This window comes from Enoplosus armatus, chromosome 8, assembly GCF_043641665.1.
Source record: "Enoplosus armatus isolate fEnoArm2 chromosome 8, fEnoArm2.hap1, whole genome shotgun sequence".
In the NCBI taxonomy this organism is placed as follows: Eukaryota; Metazoa; Chordata; class Actinopteri; order Centrarchiformes; family Enoplosidae; genus Enoplosus; species Enoplosus armatus.
The window spans coordinates 10,816,219-10,830,336 of record NC_092187.1 but is presented as its reverse complement, the minus strand read 5'-3'; the positions used below and the strand labels follow the sequence as shown (position 1 = coordinate 10,830,336).

The 14,118-nt window shown below is 40.0% G+C and overlaps 3 protein-coding genes across 4 annotated transcripts; 2 read left to right on the top strand and 1 right to left on the bottom strand.

The window, feature by feature from the left end:
- Window positions 1–3,792: 3,792 nt before the first annotated feature.
- On the bottom strand, window positions 3,793–11,068 carry lzic (leucine zipper and CTNNBIP1 domain containing). 2 transcript variants are annotated; one of them, XM_070909929.1, is made up of 7 exons: window positions 11,049–11,068; window positions 5,339–5,440; window positions 5,035–5,170; window positions 4,833–4,931; window positions 4,653–4,748; window positions 4,319–4,400; window positions 3,793–4,228 (listed from the first exon to the last, which is right to left on the bottom strand). In XM_070909929.1, the coding sequence occupies exons 2-7, from the start codon at window positions 5,437–5,439 to the stop codon at window positions 4,173–4,175; spliced, it is 570 nt and encodes a 189-aa protein (XP_070766030.1). In that variant the 5' UTR covers window position 5,440; window positions 11,049–11,068; the 3' UTR covers window positions 3,793–4,172. The 2 variants fall into 2 exon arrangements, with proteins under 2 accessions (XP_070766030.1, XP_070766029.1); XM_070909928.1 differs by lacking the exon at window positions 11,049–11,068 and adding an exon at window positions 5,762–5,871 and having other exon boundaries at window positions 5,339–5,464.
- Window positions 6,047–10,989, top strand: nmnat1 (nicotinamide nucleotide adenylyltransferase 1). The gene is made up of 5 exons (XM_070909924.1): window positions 6,047–6,087; window positions 6,466–6,605; window positions 7,291–7,474; window positions 9,074–9,198; window positions 9,947–10,989. The coding sequence occupies exons 2-5, from the start codon at window positions 6,491–6,493 to the stop codon at window positions 10,342–10,344; spliced, it is 822 nt and encodes a 273-aa protein (XP_070766025.1). The 5' UTR covers window positions 6,047–6,087; window positions 6,466–6,490; the 3' UTR covers window positions 10,345–10,989.
- A 957-nt stretch (window positions 11,069–12,025) lies between the features above and the next one.
- On the top strand, window positions 12,026–13,575 carry rbp7a (retinol binding protein 7a, cellular). The gene is made up of 4 exons (XM_070909930.1): window positions 12,026–12,150; window positions 12,440–12,618; window positions 12,752–12,853; window positions 13,013–13,575. The coding sequence occupies exons 1-4, from the start codon at window positions 12,078–12,080 to the stop codon at window positions 13,070–13,072; spliced, it is 414 nt and encodes a 137-aa protein (XP_070766031.1). The 5' UTR covers window positions 12,026–12,077; the 3' UTR covers window positions 13,073–13,575.
- The last annotated feature ends 543 nt before the right edge of the window (window positions 13,576–14,118 follow it).

Genomic DNA, 14,118 nt, shown 5'->3' with positions numbered 1-14,118 from the left:
TCATAGTGCAAATTAGCAGGTCTAACAAAAAACACTCATCCGTGCTCTTTTATTTGTGGCAATTTTGTTTTGTTTTTTTGATGTATTTGTTTAATGCCAGATTTCTTACAGAGCTGGGGATTACATTTTCTTTCAGTTTGTCGTAACAATAGTCCACCGCTAGTTTTATTAAAAGTGAAAAAAAAAGTTTTACATAGATGTCATGTGTCCATGTTGATGTGTAGAGGATGTAGATCCATATTGTATCTTCTATAGATATTGTACTAAATCATTGACGGAATCCACCTTTAAAAAGATGTACAGTACATTATGAAGTTCCTTTGGCTGCATTCATGGGTATCCTGTTAATTGACCTATTTGTGTATAGTGGAAGGTAATTTTGAACAGTGTCCTATTGCCTGAGTTGTTGAGAAATGATATTGAGGGCAGCATGAATTTCACAAGAACCAGAGTATAAGCCTGTCGACTCCGAAATTCTTTCATTATGTCAAACACTTAAATGTCCACATTTCATCTGCAGTTTTAAAAGTACAATACCATGGGTCACTGATATGTGCACGCTGACTCTTAAGTCAAGTCTCCACGGTGACTCCACCACCTCCAGTTTTCTGGGTTTATTGCTTTCTGATCAGCCCCTGAGCTAAGTGTACGTTGGTTGGATTGAATGTCACTGCCTAACAAACTGAAATGCAGCCATACTGTAATAACACTAAGATGTTAGGGGAATTTACTTTGCATGAACCACAAGTTTGTGTACGTTCCATGTGGGGTCGTGAGACTGGAGTGAGAAAGGAGACGTGATACACTACTGATTCTCAGATTGTCTGTTTCACACGTCCAGATCTGTTTTTTTTTTTGTTTGTTTTTTTCTCTTTTCTTTTAAAAATGTGCTCAAAATGGAAGGTGACAATGTTTTCAGGATGGTTGAATGCTTCCTTTGTGCTTGTTGGAGCTGCTCTCACTTTTCTACCAATTGGAAGGCAAATTGTAGTGAAGTTGATGCTTGCTCGTAAACAAAATAAAGGATGATGAGATGGGGTATAACTTCTGTCTGCGCTTGTTTTTCTTAAATCGTCACTCATACTGTTTATCACTAGAGTAGACACGGTGCTCGTGGTACACGCCCTGAGTAGTGTGACTGAGTGTTTTAAATCTTGAGCATGAGTGCCCTCTAGTGGTGAAAACACAATTATCCAAACCCTAAAAGTAAAAGGTGTATCATAATTTTCCCAGGTAAAACCAGTCAAATGAATAAATAAATCAAGCACCACTGATTTTTTTTTTTTAACTCACATTCAAAGAAACACAGCTTCAATTTGTGATTGACGCTGTAAACATTGTGACATTGGTGAATGGTTTCGACTAGTCAAACTGGAAGATGAAAAATATTGCAATATTTTACTTGATTACTGCAAAATTATAACTCCAGTTGTCAACTGAAGCAGTTTGAAATGCTTGATAATCAATGAATAATATATAGAGGGTGGACAAAATAATCAAAACACAAATATCCAGAAGCTAACAAGCTGTAGTCCAATGTGTATTCTCAAAGGTGTGCTGAACATACTCCATATTCAAGATGATCCTACAGTTCTTTTAGACATATAAAAGTTGAAAATCTACTTCATGTTCTGCCCTCCAGTATGTTCTTGAACACAACTCAATCACACTTACAGTGCATCCGGAAAGTATTCACGGCGCTTCACTTTTTCCACATTTTGTTATGTTACACCCTTATTCCAAAATGGATTAAATTAATTTTTTTCCTCAAAATTCTACACACAACACCCCATAATGACAATGTGAAAAAAGTTTTTTTGAAATTGTTGCAAATTTATTAAAAATAAAAAACTAAGAAATCACATGTACATAAGTATTCACAGCCTTTGCCATGAAGCTCAAAATTGAGCTCAGGTGCATCCTGTTTCCACTGATCATCCTTGAGATGTTTCTGCAGCTTAATTGGAGTCCACCTGTGGTAAATTCAGTTGATTGGACATGATTTGGAAAGGCACACACCTGTCTATATAAGGTCCCACAGTTGACAGTGCATGTCAGAGCACAAACCAAGCATGAAGTCAAAGGAATTGTCTGTAGACCTCCGAGACAGGATTGTCTCGAGGCACAAATCTGGGGAAGGTTACAGAAAAATTTCTGCTGCTTTGAAGGTCCCAATGAGCACAGTGGCCTCCATCATCCGTAAGTGGAAGAAGTTCGGAACCACCAGGACTCTTCCTAGAGCTGGCCGGCCATCTAAACTGAGTAATCGGGGGAGAAGGGCCTTCGTCAGGGAGGTGACCAAGAACCCGATGGTCACTCTGTCAGAGCTCCAGAGTTCCTCTGTGGAGAGAGGAGAACCTTCCAGAAGGACAATCATCTCTGCAGCAATCCACCAATCAGGCCTGTATGGTAGAGTGGCCAGACGGAAGCCACTCCTTAGTAAAAGGCACATAGCAGCCCGCCTGGAGTTTGCCAAAAGGCACCTGAAGGACTCTCAGACCATGAGAAACAAAATTCTCTGGTCTGATGAGACAAAGATTGAACTCTTTGGTGTGAATGCCAGGCGTCACGTTTGGAGGAAACCAGGCACCGCTCATCACCAGGCCAATACCATCCCTACAGTGAAGCATGGTGGTGGCAGCGTCATGCTGTGGGGATGTTTTTCAGCGGCAGGAACTGGGAGACTAGTCAGGATAGAGGGAAAGATGAATGCAGCAAAGTACAGAGACATCCTGGATGAAAACCTGCTCCAGAGCGCTCTTGACCTCAGACTGGGGCGACGGTTTATCTTTCAGCAGGACAACTACCCTAAGCACACAGCCAAGATATCAAAGGAGTGGCTTCAGGACAACTCTGTGAATGTCCTTGAGTGGCCAAGCCAGAGCCCAGACTTGAATCCGATTGAATAACAAAATGTGGAAAAAGTGAAGCGCTGTGAATACTTTCCGGATGCACTGTATGTCTGGTGATTGATGGTGTTTTTAAATCATCCTGTTAATCTTCTTTTGTTTGTAACCCTCTGGGCCTTTATCAGTTTACTGAGTGAGGACACCATGAGCAGCAGCGCATGTGGTACTGTACAGTGACCTCATGTTGTTTGGCTGTTAAACGTCCACACACAGACTGTTAATCAACCTGAATCACTCTCATGAGATGGCTGCGGAAACCATCATGAAACCCTCCACAATGTCTAACAGATGGCAACTAATCCATCCGGGGGATTTCTAATCACATTGCAGGCAAACTGGTCAAAGATTCATCTGATCACATTTTTTCAGTCCAGACTGGTGCTCATCACCTAGTTATGCATCTTAATACTGTATTTGCACTGGATAAATGCAGTTTCAAAATGGCAGCCATCTTATAAATATGAGCTTTAGGCCAATAAAGAGCATATTTTGTGGTCATAGTTGTGTTTACACACAACTATTCTGCCATGTTTCCATCTGTGACTTGTTACTGCTGTCCCTCTTTGTCAAAATCATATTTCACATGTATTTTTGAGTCAGTAAACAATTATAAACCCTTTGCGGCTGACATACCTGTGATTTGGGTACTGATTATTTAGATGTATATATTGTTTGATGTGATTGTCAGACATGTTTGACCTGACACCCTGCTGCATATTAAGTCGTACTGTATGCATACTGCATATAATGTTTGCATATTGCATACAATTAGACTTACTAGTGTTACCGTCTCTGTAGTGTAATGTAGTTACTTTAAAGTTCTCTTTCGTGTGGTTATTTTATCCACAGTTTAGTTCAAATAAAATGACATCTTGAATATTTGCAGCACTCATACAGGAAATCAACATCTTAAAAACAATAAAGTTGAATTTTCAGGTTTTAAGACAGATAGACACAGCACCCCAATAAGAAATACAGCACAGATCACAACACAATATTTCCCCTGAACTGCTCTGACTATCCTTTACATTCATGTCTTCATATTTAACAAATCACTTGCTCGTACCTATAATACAATCTCACACCTACCTGGACAAATAAAAGACATTTACAAAAGGTATAAAACAATACTGTTAAAAAGTGTTAGCATCTACAGCAACACCTAGAAGTGCACTGATTATTTACAAAATCAATGATTAATTGGCACATTTCTTCTTGGTAATAACAAAGACACAGAGTTAAAATTGACATTCTGTAAAATGACTATGCCTTGGTTTTCACACCAGAGCTAGCTAAGGCCATAATTTTGTCTTCCGAGCCTGAAAGAGAAGGAAAACAAGATAAATATGAACATTCAAATGTCCAATAACTTGGTATGATTAAACATTTCAGTGAAATCATGTTCTCACCTAAGTTTGCAGTCACTTTTTCAAACTGGCTCAGAGTAGCTGTAGCATTTTCAGTGAGAAAAGTCTCATCCTCTGAAGTGAGCTGTCAGATCAGCCGGAAACAAAAACAATGCATTGTTAATTCAGGCTTTGAATAGACAGTTATAACATGTTATAATGTCACAGCTCCTTCTGACTTGAGATTCAGCAACAGGTCCATCAGCCGATTGACAGCTACATGACTAAAATAAGTCAGTGCAGCTTTAAGAGTTCGTGTGGACTCATAAGCTCAAGCCTCTGAGTCATATATGAACGTGTGGAAAAACATCACGTCGCCGCTGTGAGCGTTCCTCACCTTCTCTCCAAGTTTTCTCAAGGCTGTGAGGATTTCCATTTTCTGCTGCGTGTACACATCCCGCGACAGCTTCCCCACCATGACATCTCGGTCCATCTGCGCAGAGCGTCACACACTAGTTGGACAACTTTCAGCATTAAACAAGCACAACAATCATATCCTTGACACTGCAGTGCAAACCTCTGCTAGTCTGGTTCTCAGCTGTCCCGGCTGCTTCTTAGCAAAGAGACGGATCACCTCGGGGGTTTTGAATGCTTGGCTGATGGCAGCCTGGGTGGCCTGATGAAGACAAAGAAGAATTGTCACTTGTTCTCTAAATTATAACCTCTTTAAGTCACCCTTAATACTAAGTAGTTGCACATTATCCATTGATTATCCATACCAGCTGCATTCCACTGAGCTCATCCACAAGTGTCATGTCTCCTGTCATGATCTTCTTCAGGGAGTCATTGAATTCACTCAACTGTTCCAAGGTTTCCCTTTTGGTCTCCTCGTACTCTTCCTCGTCCAGTTCTTCTCTGGAATAAACGAAGAAAGGGTGAGAAACTAACAGAGATTCGGAAAATGATATAGAAGTACTTTCTGGTATGGAGTAGATCGTTACTCGCTAGCTACAACGGTCACATTTACTCATTCAGTAAAGAGCATCTACACGCGTGGATAAAATTAATTTCTGTATAGTGCACCTGCATTCCTCCAGGTCCTGAAGCTGCTGCATCAGTCTGTCAAGTTGCTCTTCCATATTTTGCCTCAGTTTTCCAGTTTCTGATTTCCCGCGAGATGCCATCCTTAGTCAAAATCGTACTTTCAACCTATGGAGAACGCAAAACAGAACAAATCAGCCGTCAGATATGAATCCTACTGGACAATATTACCAAAGTGTGCCACAAATACCTTAACGTCAACCTAGCATGCTATTTAGACTGCATCAGAATGGCGCTGTTGGAGCTAGAGTTACAACAAAACTGTTCAACATTTAGCGAGGAAACAACTATATTCACAACCTGTGGATTCGTCTATTTGCTGTAAGCCGAAACTGTACTATATAACAGTGAAAGTTGTTTAGTTAGCTGAATAGCTAGCTAGCATGCTAAAAGAGAACATCTCACCGGGACTCTCTTTGTAAACAGTTGTAAATCAGTCGTGCGATAAGTTAAATATTTGCAACAGCTCGACGAATATACAATACAATTAACGGAATCATTGGATTGGAATTCAGCGGAAAAATAACTACTTTCAAATACGGTTACAAAATATTTAGTGTTTGTCGGTGCGTGTGTGGTGTGGGGATTTGTGATTGTGAACGGAGCTCAGGAGCGTGGGTGCGGCTCGCTTCTTCCTGGTCGATTCTGTCCAATCAGATTTCTTGCTATAATACGGTCCGTAACGTTTCAGGAAGCAGGTGACACATTACTGATTGCTGCTGTTTCTCCTGGTACTACAGTGAATCTTTACATTATTTTGTATTAGAAAATGCCTCCTTTGTTGTTGAGTTCATGTTTTGTCTGAGCATCCTGTACGTTCATCTCCCTGGCAACCGGCAAGCTCGCGTTGCCTGGTTACAGATAACGTAAAGCTAACGTTAGCTAGAGGTTGACAGCGCCAACGTCAAGTTAAGCTAACATACCATACAATTAAGTTTTTATTTTATTAACGTTTGTAACTCCTATCACATAGTCATTCAGTCTGGTATATATGTATTCAGTCAAAGAGCTAGAGGGATTTTGGACATGTGACTCTCGAAAACAATTAGCGTTAACTAACTAACTTAACGTTACAGGCTTTGTTTTCTTCACCATATTTGCTGTTGTAGTGTATACCCAGCCCCAGTATGAGGCATGGAGGGTCAAGATATAACCAAAGTGGTCCTGCTGGCCTGTGGGTCCTTCAACCCCATCACCAACATGCACCTGAGGATGTTTGAACTGGCTCGAGATCATCTGGAAGACACAGGTGGAGTATAATGAGAATTAGACCTTGTAGAATGATGTCTCTCTTCATTCCCTCTCTCTTTTTAAAAGTGGTTGGTTCAAGTAAATATAACAATGCAACAATGTAAAGCTACTCCAATTCATCCACTACATAACGTTCTGAATTTATTGATTTTTATAAGTACATAATTATTAGCAGCAACATGTACTTAAAGTATCAAAAGTAAAAGTACTCCTATCATCATCATAAATATTACATTATTATATTACTATTACTGATGCATAAATGTGTAAAAATGTTTAATATTGTAGCTGGTCATGGTCAAGCTCATTTTAACTACTTTACGTACTGTTGTTTTTTTTTGATGTAGCATCTTAAATCTGTAAAAAAAAAACAGTATCTATACCTGTCAACCAAATGTAGTGGAGTAAAAAGTATGTTATTTCCCTCTGAAATATAGTTGAATTGTACACAAGTACAGCACTTATGTACTATGCTTAGTTGTACTTCACCACTGCTAGATTCCACTGAGGTGGAAATTAAGTTAAATGGTCATTTGAGTAGTCAGACTCTTTAAAAATATTATTTTTAATTCATCAGATGAGTTTAGAGTCGTGTGGATGGAAAAATTAGCATCACATTTCCAGTTTACTACTTCTGCAGTGCTATTACTGTAAACCATCTGTCACTTCTTTTAATGTCTCAGGTCAGTACAGGGTGGTGAAAGGCATCATCTCTCCAGTGGGTGATGGCTATAAGAAGAAGGGATTGATCGAGGCCTGCCACCGCCTGGAGATGGCCAGACTGTCCACAGAGACCTCAGACTGGATCACAGTAGATTCCTGGGAGAGCTTGCAGCCGGAGTGGGTGGAGACAGCTAAAGTTGTTCGGTAGGTTGACAACTCTTATGGGTTAGGGTTGGTTGGGTCATGTTATCTTGCTACAGGCCAGCCCAGTTGTGTGTTTTGTCTTGAGTTGTTATTATGTAAGGACATCTGCCAAAGAATTTAAGACACTACCTGTCCTACTACCTTTCAATATCGTTAATCAGAGTTTACTTGCTTGCTGTTTTCTGTTTTCCTCTAATTCTGCTTTGTTCATGACTACACCTGAAGCCACACATTCATCAAATCTCTTAACATAACAGTTAGGTAGTAATAACTGTTAAACTAAGGATTTACAAGCGGCCTCTCTAGCAGTTTAAGACTTGCCATGATCCCAAAGTGCAAGTGATGAATGGCGGCATTAAGTTAGAGCAAGTGATGGTGTGCTCATGCTGTTAGCTGAATTCTCTAGACATTGTAGTAACTCTTGTATCATGTCAGCTCTGCTGTTCATGCATACTGTGCATTAAAACCCTTGCAGTGATACTCAAGATCACACATTTCTCAATGTTCAGTGCCACACAGGGTTTCCCTTCACTCTATCTTTGCATCACTCTCTTTTTTTCTTTTTAAGATAATGTTTTTGGCATTTCTGCTTTATTGTGATAGTCATAGCTGGAGAGAGACAGGAAAGGTAGGGGGAGAGAGAGAGAGGATGACTATGTATCATAGAGTAGAAAATTGCATCTTTGTATTTCACAGCAATAGAAATGTAATAATCTGAATCTAAATCCATCATCACACATGTATTAAAAGTTAAGACTTTAAATCAAAACCTGATATGTGACATTATTGCCCAAATAAATGAGAATATAATTTATATTTAACTCTTGCACAAATGTCTCTCTTAGCTGTTTTCCTGTCACTTAATAATTGTTTTTTTAATAAAAGTTTTTCCAAGCAGCTTCAGAATTCATTTGTCACTAAAAACAAATGCCTGTGCTGAACAAATGTTGACACTGTTTACGGTTTTCTACCACAATGTGGCAAGATTGTGCAAAATGGAATTACATCATTAGAAAAATTAACAATTTCAGACTAATAGTCTAAAAGTATCGCTGGCAAAGACGCACAGCTGGTATAAAAATGTTGTCATTAAAGTGGTTGTCAGAATTGTGGTTTCAATCAGCACCACATTTAATTTTGTTGACTAATGAGAAGCCTTTTACTTAATGAGTTTTGGTAAACAACTGAATTATAAATTTATATAATAATTATTATTTTTATTTTTTTTATCTGAAAAAGTATCCCAACTGGAGGCTCTCAAGGAAATCTGCAGAAAACAATAAAATTGTAAACAAAGGATAATGTTATGCCAAACTTAAAGTAGAATTTTGATTAAAAATGTACTTTGCACTTTTTTGGGTGGTAAATAAGGGACATATTTTTTGCCAAGCATGTTTCACTCCAGAATTAAAGGGCACTTATTTGCTGTTTAATTTTCCAAAAGGCTAATCCACAGTATCAACTGCTGAAGGCGTGTTGGCTGGACACTGACTGATATATTTCCAATATGACTAATATTTCCTGTATGGGAAAATGTATGCAGTGTGGTTAGCCCTAAATACACTATATGCTATATTATTTTTGTCGGCATCCACTTAGGCATCACTATGAGGAAGTGCTCGCCGCAGAGCAGAACAAGGATGATGTGGACACGGTCAAGTACGCTAAAAAGAGACGCATAGAGGAGAATTATTTTGAGGGTTCATCTCATCACAAAAGGAGAGGTAGGCCATGTATGAATATGTACGATTGTGTAACGTAAGTATTTGTTCTCTCAGTCAGCTCCTCCCTTTTCTGGCAGGCAACAAGCCTGATCCTGCCCCCACTGTATTCATGATTTACTGTATTCAGCTGAACTGAAAACAGGAGACAATGCTTTAAAGGTGCGGATAGTCGGGACGTGGTGTTGAGTGCTGGGTGACACCCAATCACACCAGTGACCGTAAAAAACAGGCGAGGTGTGAGACACCACATGACGGTGAGCATCAGTGACTCAGATAGAGCGGAGCGGCCAAGTTTACCTCTTGGTTTTACAACATTCCTTCACACAAATGACAAGAAGTTTAAACCGTGTGAATGTCTTGGCAGCTGCTCTGCTCAGGATTATACTCAGGAGCACTAGAAGCGCGTACTGTGCCATGTATTCATGTGCAATAAGATGTTGATAAGTCATCACTATCACTGTACTGTGGTTTCCCAGCATTGCCTGTTAACAGAGAGCAATGACCTCCATCATAACTAAACTAAACACTGGGATTAGACAGGCTGCATCTCTAACATCTCTTAGCATTTATAAATACGTTTCTTGAGGTTTTACCTTTCTATCTCATACAACCTATCTCGTTGTTTTGTCTGTTTTTATTTGCATTTGCCTTTACTGTTTGCCCTTTTCTCTTTAAAGCACTCTGTAACTTTGTTAAGACACACAGAGAAGATTTATTATGATAAACTCTTTCCTCTCTTTATGCTCAGACGGCCTGCAGCTCATGTTGCTGTGTGGGGCTGACGTTCTGGAGTCCTTTGGGATCCCCAATATGTGGAAGCAGGAGGATATCGCTGAGATTGTGGGCCACGGTTTGGTCTGCATCACCCGCAGTGGCAACGACCCCCACAAGTTCATCCACCAGTCAGACATGCTGTGGAAGTATCGTGGGAACATCCACGTGGTCCGCGAATGGGTGGCCAACGAGATCTCGGCCACTCACGTGCGCCGGGCGCTGCGACGAGGTCAGAGCGTCAAGTACCTGCTGCCAGATGGTGTGGTTCATTACATACAGGAGCGCAGGCTCTACAGCGCTGAGAGCGAGAAGAAAAACGCAGACGTGGTTCTAGCGCCCCTCCAGAGAAACGCGGGTGCCTCTTCAAGCTGAGGACGTCTGCTGCTGCTGCTGCTGCTGCAACAGCAAAAAGGGCAAGCTGTCTACACTAAGTGCTGTGGCTTTACTGTGAATTTAAAACATATCAGACACAATTCAGTTCATTTAAACTACCACCAGTGCCTACTATACAGAATAGTCTTTATTATGGGTGTGTTTTGTTAAGAAGATAAACTTGCATAGATGAGTGAAGTCATTTAGTACTAGTTTCACTTTGCTATAAAGAAGTGTGTGTGGGAAAAGTACAAGAGTCAAAAACAGAAAAACTGAGCAGCAGTTCAACTGGCTGGAAGGTCATTTAAATGTCATTGCTAGAAACAAATCTGGTGTGTGGTTATTGAACTAGGGATTCACAATTTTGTGTGAAATAGTCAGTATGTCTGGTATTGCATGAAATATGATTAGGAACAAATACATCTTTTTACATGCTTCACCGCACTTTTCCCCCCTATTCCTTCAGTATACTCCTCACGACTCATCACTTGTTTTGTACTTAGAGCAGGATCTCCATCCATGCATGTCCTCAGGCAAAAGCAGGCAATACGCTTTAAACATGTTTACTCTGATTTTAGAATATGAAAACAAAGGTGTGATTTGTATTGACTGGAAATGAAATAAACGACCCTCTTTTGTTTTCCACCTTGGGAGCTTTTCATTGCTGTTACAATGCTGTTGTCACACAGATAAGAAACTCTTACTTTACATCTCCAGTTAAGGAAGTGCCAAACTAACACCTTTCTGGTTTGATTAAAATGCTTGTCAGGTTGACACTTATCTCTCAGGTAATCATCACAAATTGCAGCCAACGAAAGAGTCATTGTGAAAGCAGTGTGTGGAAATGAAAGTATAACTGATTACATCACGAGTATCAAAGTTGGAGTTGAATTGATTTAATGTTGGAGTGATGGTGTTAAAAAGTTAAAAAGCTGAATAAAGTATTCAAACTTTCCCAATGTGAAGTAACTGGGTTAAGACTGGTTGATTCTCATTCCTTCAGAAAGTCATGTTTATCTTATGCCTATGACTTTGTTTATGCACATGTTAGAGTCCTGGGTGGAAAATATCACTGAAGAGGTTTTTATGTATTAAACTTTATCTTAAACTGTTGACCTGCTTGCTGCTGAGTCGAAGAAGAAAAACTAGCTTTATTTTTGGATGAGCTCCATGTGTTTTATTTTCTTTCAAACTAGAAATGCGTCATTTCCTTCCAACCACGTATTCTAGCGTAACCGCCAATGATGTCAATAATGTTTTCCTCCTTGCAAAGAAAGATATGCCGTTTTAATACAGGTAATCTTCATAAGAACGGCAGGTGTGTGACTCCAGTTTATTCCACAGTTAGATAGGCACAACTGAAAAATAGGACTTGTTGACCTTTGCAGGAAAAAGCCTTCCTCCAAATGTTGGGGTCGACATGTTTTTCATCATATTAATGTGTGTGCAATCAATGTGTGACGCCTGAGGCAATTTTAGAAGAATTAGTCAGTGAACTGCAGTGAGACCAGTCCGACACGTCTAGCTTCCCATCTACACCCTGGCACCAATGAAAGTGCCTCCCTCGTCCTCACATGGTCCTCGGGTGACAGCGAATGAGGTAAGGGCACACCTACCTCTGCACCCCCAGGTGTCAAAACAGCATTGTCTCAGCATCTTCCCAGCAGTTTGATCACTTTTTATTCACACACACACACATCTCAGACGCAGGAGAAAACGATAAGGTCATCAAAATGCCAGCTAGCCTTTGTAGTACGTGGGAGATCATCAGCAATGTCAACTTTGAAGGCTTCATGATTGCACTGGGTAAGTCTTTAAAGCATGTTTTAATCTAACTATATTCTCAGATGTTATATTTCTGTGGAATGACTTGAGATGTCTGCATTTCTATTGCATGTAACATTGTACAACATTGAACAGCGCACATGGAGTGAAATACATTGCCACGTTGGGGGAAAAGAAACATTTGGCTGTGTTTTTGTAGCATTTATGGTATGCATGGGACTGTGTGAGGATTGTGAGAATGTGTTTGTAGCCTGCGGGGGAACCCCCAGATTTGTGCTGCATTCAGGTAAAACACTTTCTACCATTCCAGGTATCGGCCATAACTTGCGAAAGATTGCTCTGAAGCTGAAGCTGAAGAAGGTGATCGAGCTGCAGGGGGACCTGTACATCATCAAAACTGCCAGCACCTTCAAAAACTACACCATCTCCTTTAGAGTGGGTCAGGAGTTTGATGAGTTTACCAAGGGACTGGACAACAGACACGTCAAGGTGAAGATGAATGGCTGATGAAATGTGTGGTAATAGGCATAATGCATGTGATGTGTTTCAGCATTTATTTTGGCTGCTAAAACGGTTCTGCGTTGTAATTCCCACTCTCTCTTCTTCTCTGCCATCTGTGCAGTCGCTGGTGACATGGCAGGGGAATAAACTGGTGTGTGAACAGACTGGAGAGAAGAAGAACCGGGGTTGGGCTCACTGGATTGAAGAGGACAAGCTACATCTGGTAAGAATATAAATATGGACAATCTAATCATATTTGTTCCACATAATGCCCAAAACTAAATCGATTAACTTTCCCCTCCATTTATATTCTTGTACTTTTTAATGATATTTTATTTAGCGTCATATTAAATGAATATCTCTGTGACTTGTTACCCCTCAGGAGCTGTACTGTGAAGGAGAAGTCTGCAAGCAGGTTTTCAAGAAGAAAGTGAATGAGTGAAGAGGAATGAAAGTTGTGTTTCTGGAGAAAGTTACTCTGCGATGAAAGACCGACCACTCTAAACCCTGAATAATAAAACCACACTCAAAGTTAAGTTTGTGGTATTTTCTCTGTAACGTGACTTCAATGCTGAGTCCAGGAGAAAAAATCTTTCCTGTCAGGGTATGGATTTACACCACTAGATGGCATCACTGCATTACTTTTGGTAGATACTGGCCTACACTGGTCTGCAGCTTGGTGGCACTTGTCCTCAGATCAAAAAACACACATCAATGGCTCCTTTCAGCTGGCTGAAAGAGAATTGTCCATGCAGGCTCTGTTTAGCACAAACTTTTTGTTTCCTTCAAATCTCTATTGTCTGATTGGTCAAATATGAGATGCCACATTTTCTTTACGCTGGCTTGTGCTGTCCATCGTTTGGTTGAACTATTTGTTCAAATGTAAATACATCTATACCTGGAATACAGTTTTATGTGAATTTTGTATAATAAAATGGGCTTTGACAGAAATCTGAACTGCAGTATTTTTGTTATTAAATCATTCTCTCTTTAGATAGATATGTCTTTAGAATATAAAATGAACAGCTTATTTTTCTGATTTAGTGCTATTAGGTTCTCACTCATAGATCTGGCCTGTGTCATCATTCATCACACAGGTGATGATGAGTCAGGGACTGTGACATAATATAACATATTATAGCTAATCTGCCATCTATAGCTACTAGTGCCTTGATTGGCATTAACCTCCCAGCACCAATGAAGAGTCCTATTTGTAGTGACCTTGTGCCCCACTGACTGACCAAACACACTGAGTTTAATAAATAACTACAGGCTGTGCTGTTTATTTTTCTATGGGAGAAATTAAACACAAGCTTGAAACTGAATAATAAGTTGTTGCAAAAATATATACAACAGGTGAAATGTTAAATGTATCTGTGCGGCACAGTGAAGCCTCACACCTCATTCAGTAGTCTTTTAAGTCACGTGACATTGTGTAGATCCAAAATGGCCGATGTTGTATTTTGACGTATAATAGCCAGCTACTTT

What these genes read in the sequence shown, in the direction of transcription:
- lzic (XM_070909929.1), bottom strand. Translation starts at nt 5,439, where the DNA reads ATGGCATCTCGCGGGAAATCAGAAACTGGAAAACTGAGGCAAAATATG. An exon ending in TGAGAACCAGACTAGCAGAG is followed by an intron (nt 4,749 to 4,832) that starts GTTTGCACTGCA and finishes CGCTCTGCGCAG; the next exon opens with ATGGACCGAGATGTCATGGT. An exon ending in AAAAGTGACTGCAAACTTAG is followed by an intron (nt 4,229 to 4,318) that starts GTGAGAACATGA and finishes CTTCTCTTTCAG; the next exon opens with GCTCGGAAGACAAAATTATG.
- nmnat1 (XM_070909924.1), top strand. Translation starts at nt 6,491, where the DNA reads ATGGAGGGTCAAGATATAACCAAAGTGGTCCTGCTGGCCTGTGGGTCC. An exon ending in AGATCATCTGGAAGACACAG is followed by an intron (nt 6,606 to 7,290) that starts GTGGAGTATAAT and finishes TTAATGTCTCAG; the next exon opens with GTCAGTACAGGGTGGTGAAA. An exon ending in GAGACAGCTAAAGTTGTTCG is followed by an intron (nt 7,475 to 9,073) that starts GTAGGTTGACAA and finishes GCATCCACTTAG; the next exon opens with GCATCACTATGAGGAAGTGC.
- rbp7a (XM_070909930.1), top strand. Translation starts at nt 12,078, where the DNA reads ATGCCAGCTAGCCTTTGTAGTACGTGGGAGATCATCAGCAATGTCAAC. An exon ending in AGGCTTCATGATTGCACTGG is followed by an intron (nt 12,151 to 12,439) that starts GTAAGTCTTTAA and finishes CTACCATTCCAG; the next exon opens with GTATCGGCCATAACTTGCGA. An exon ending in AAGAGGACAAGCTACATCTG is followed by an intron (nt 12,854 to 13,012) that starts GTAAGAATATAA and finishes GTTACCCCTCAG; the next exon opens with GAGCTGTACTGTGAAGGAGA.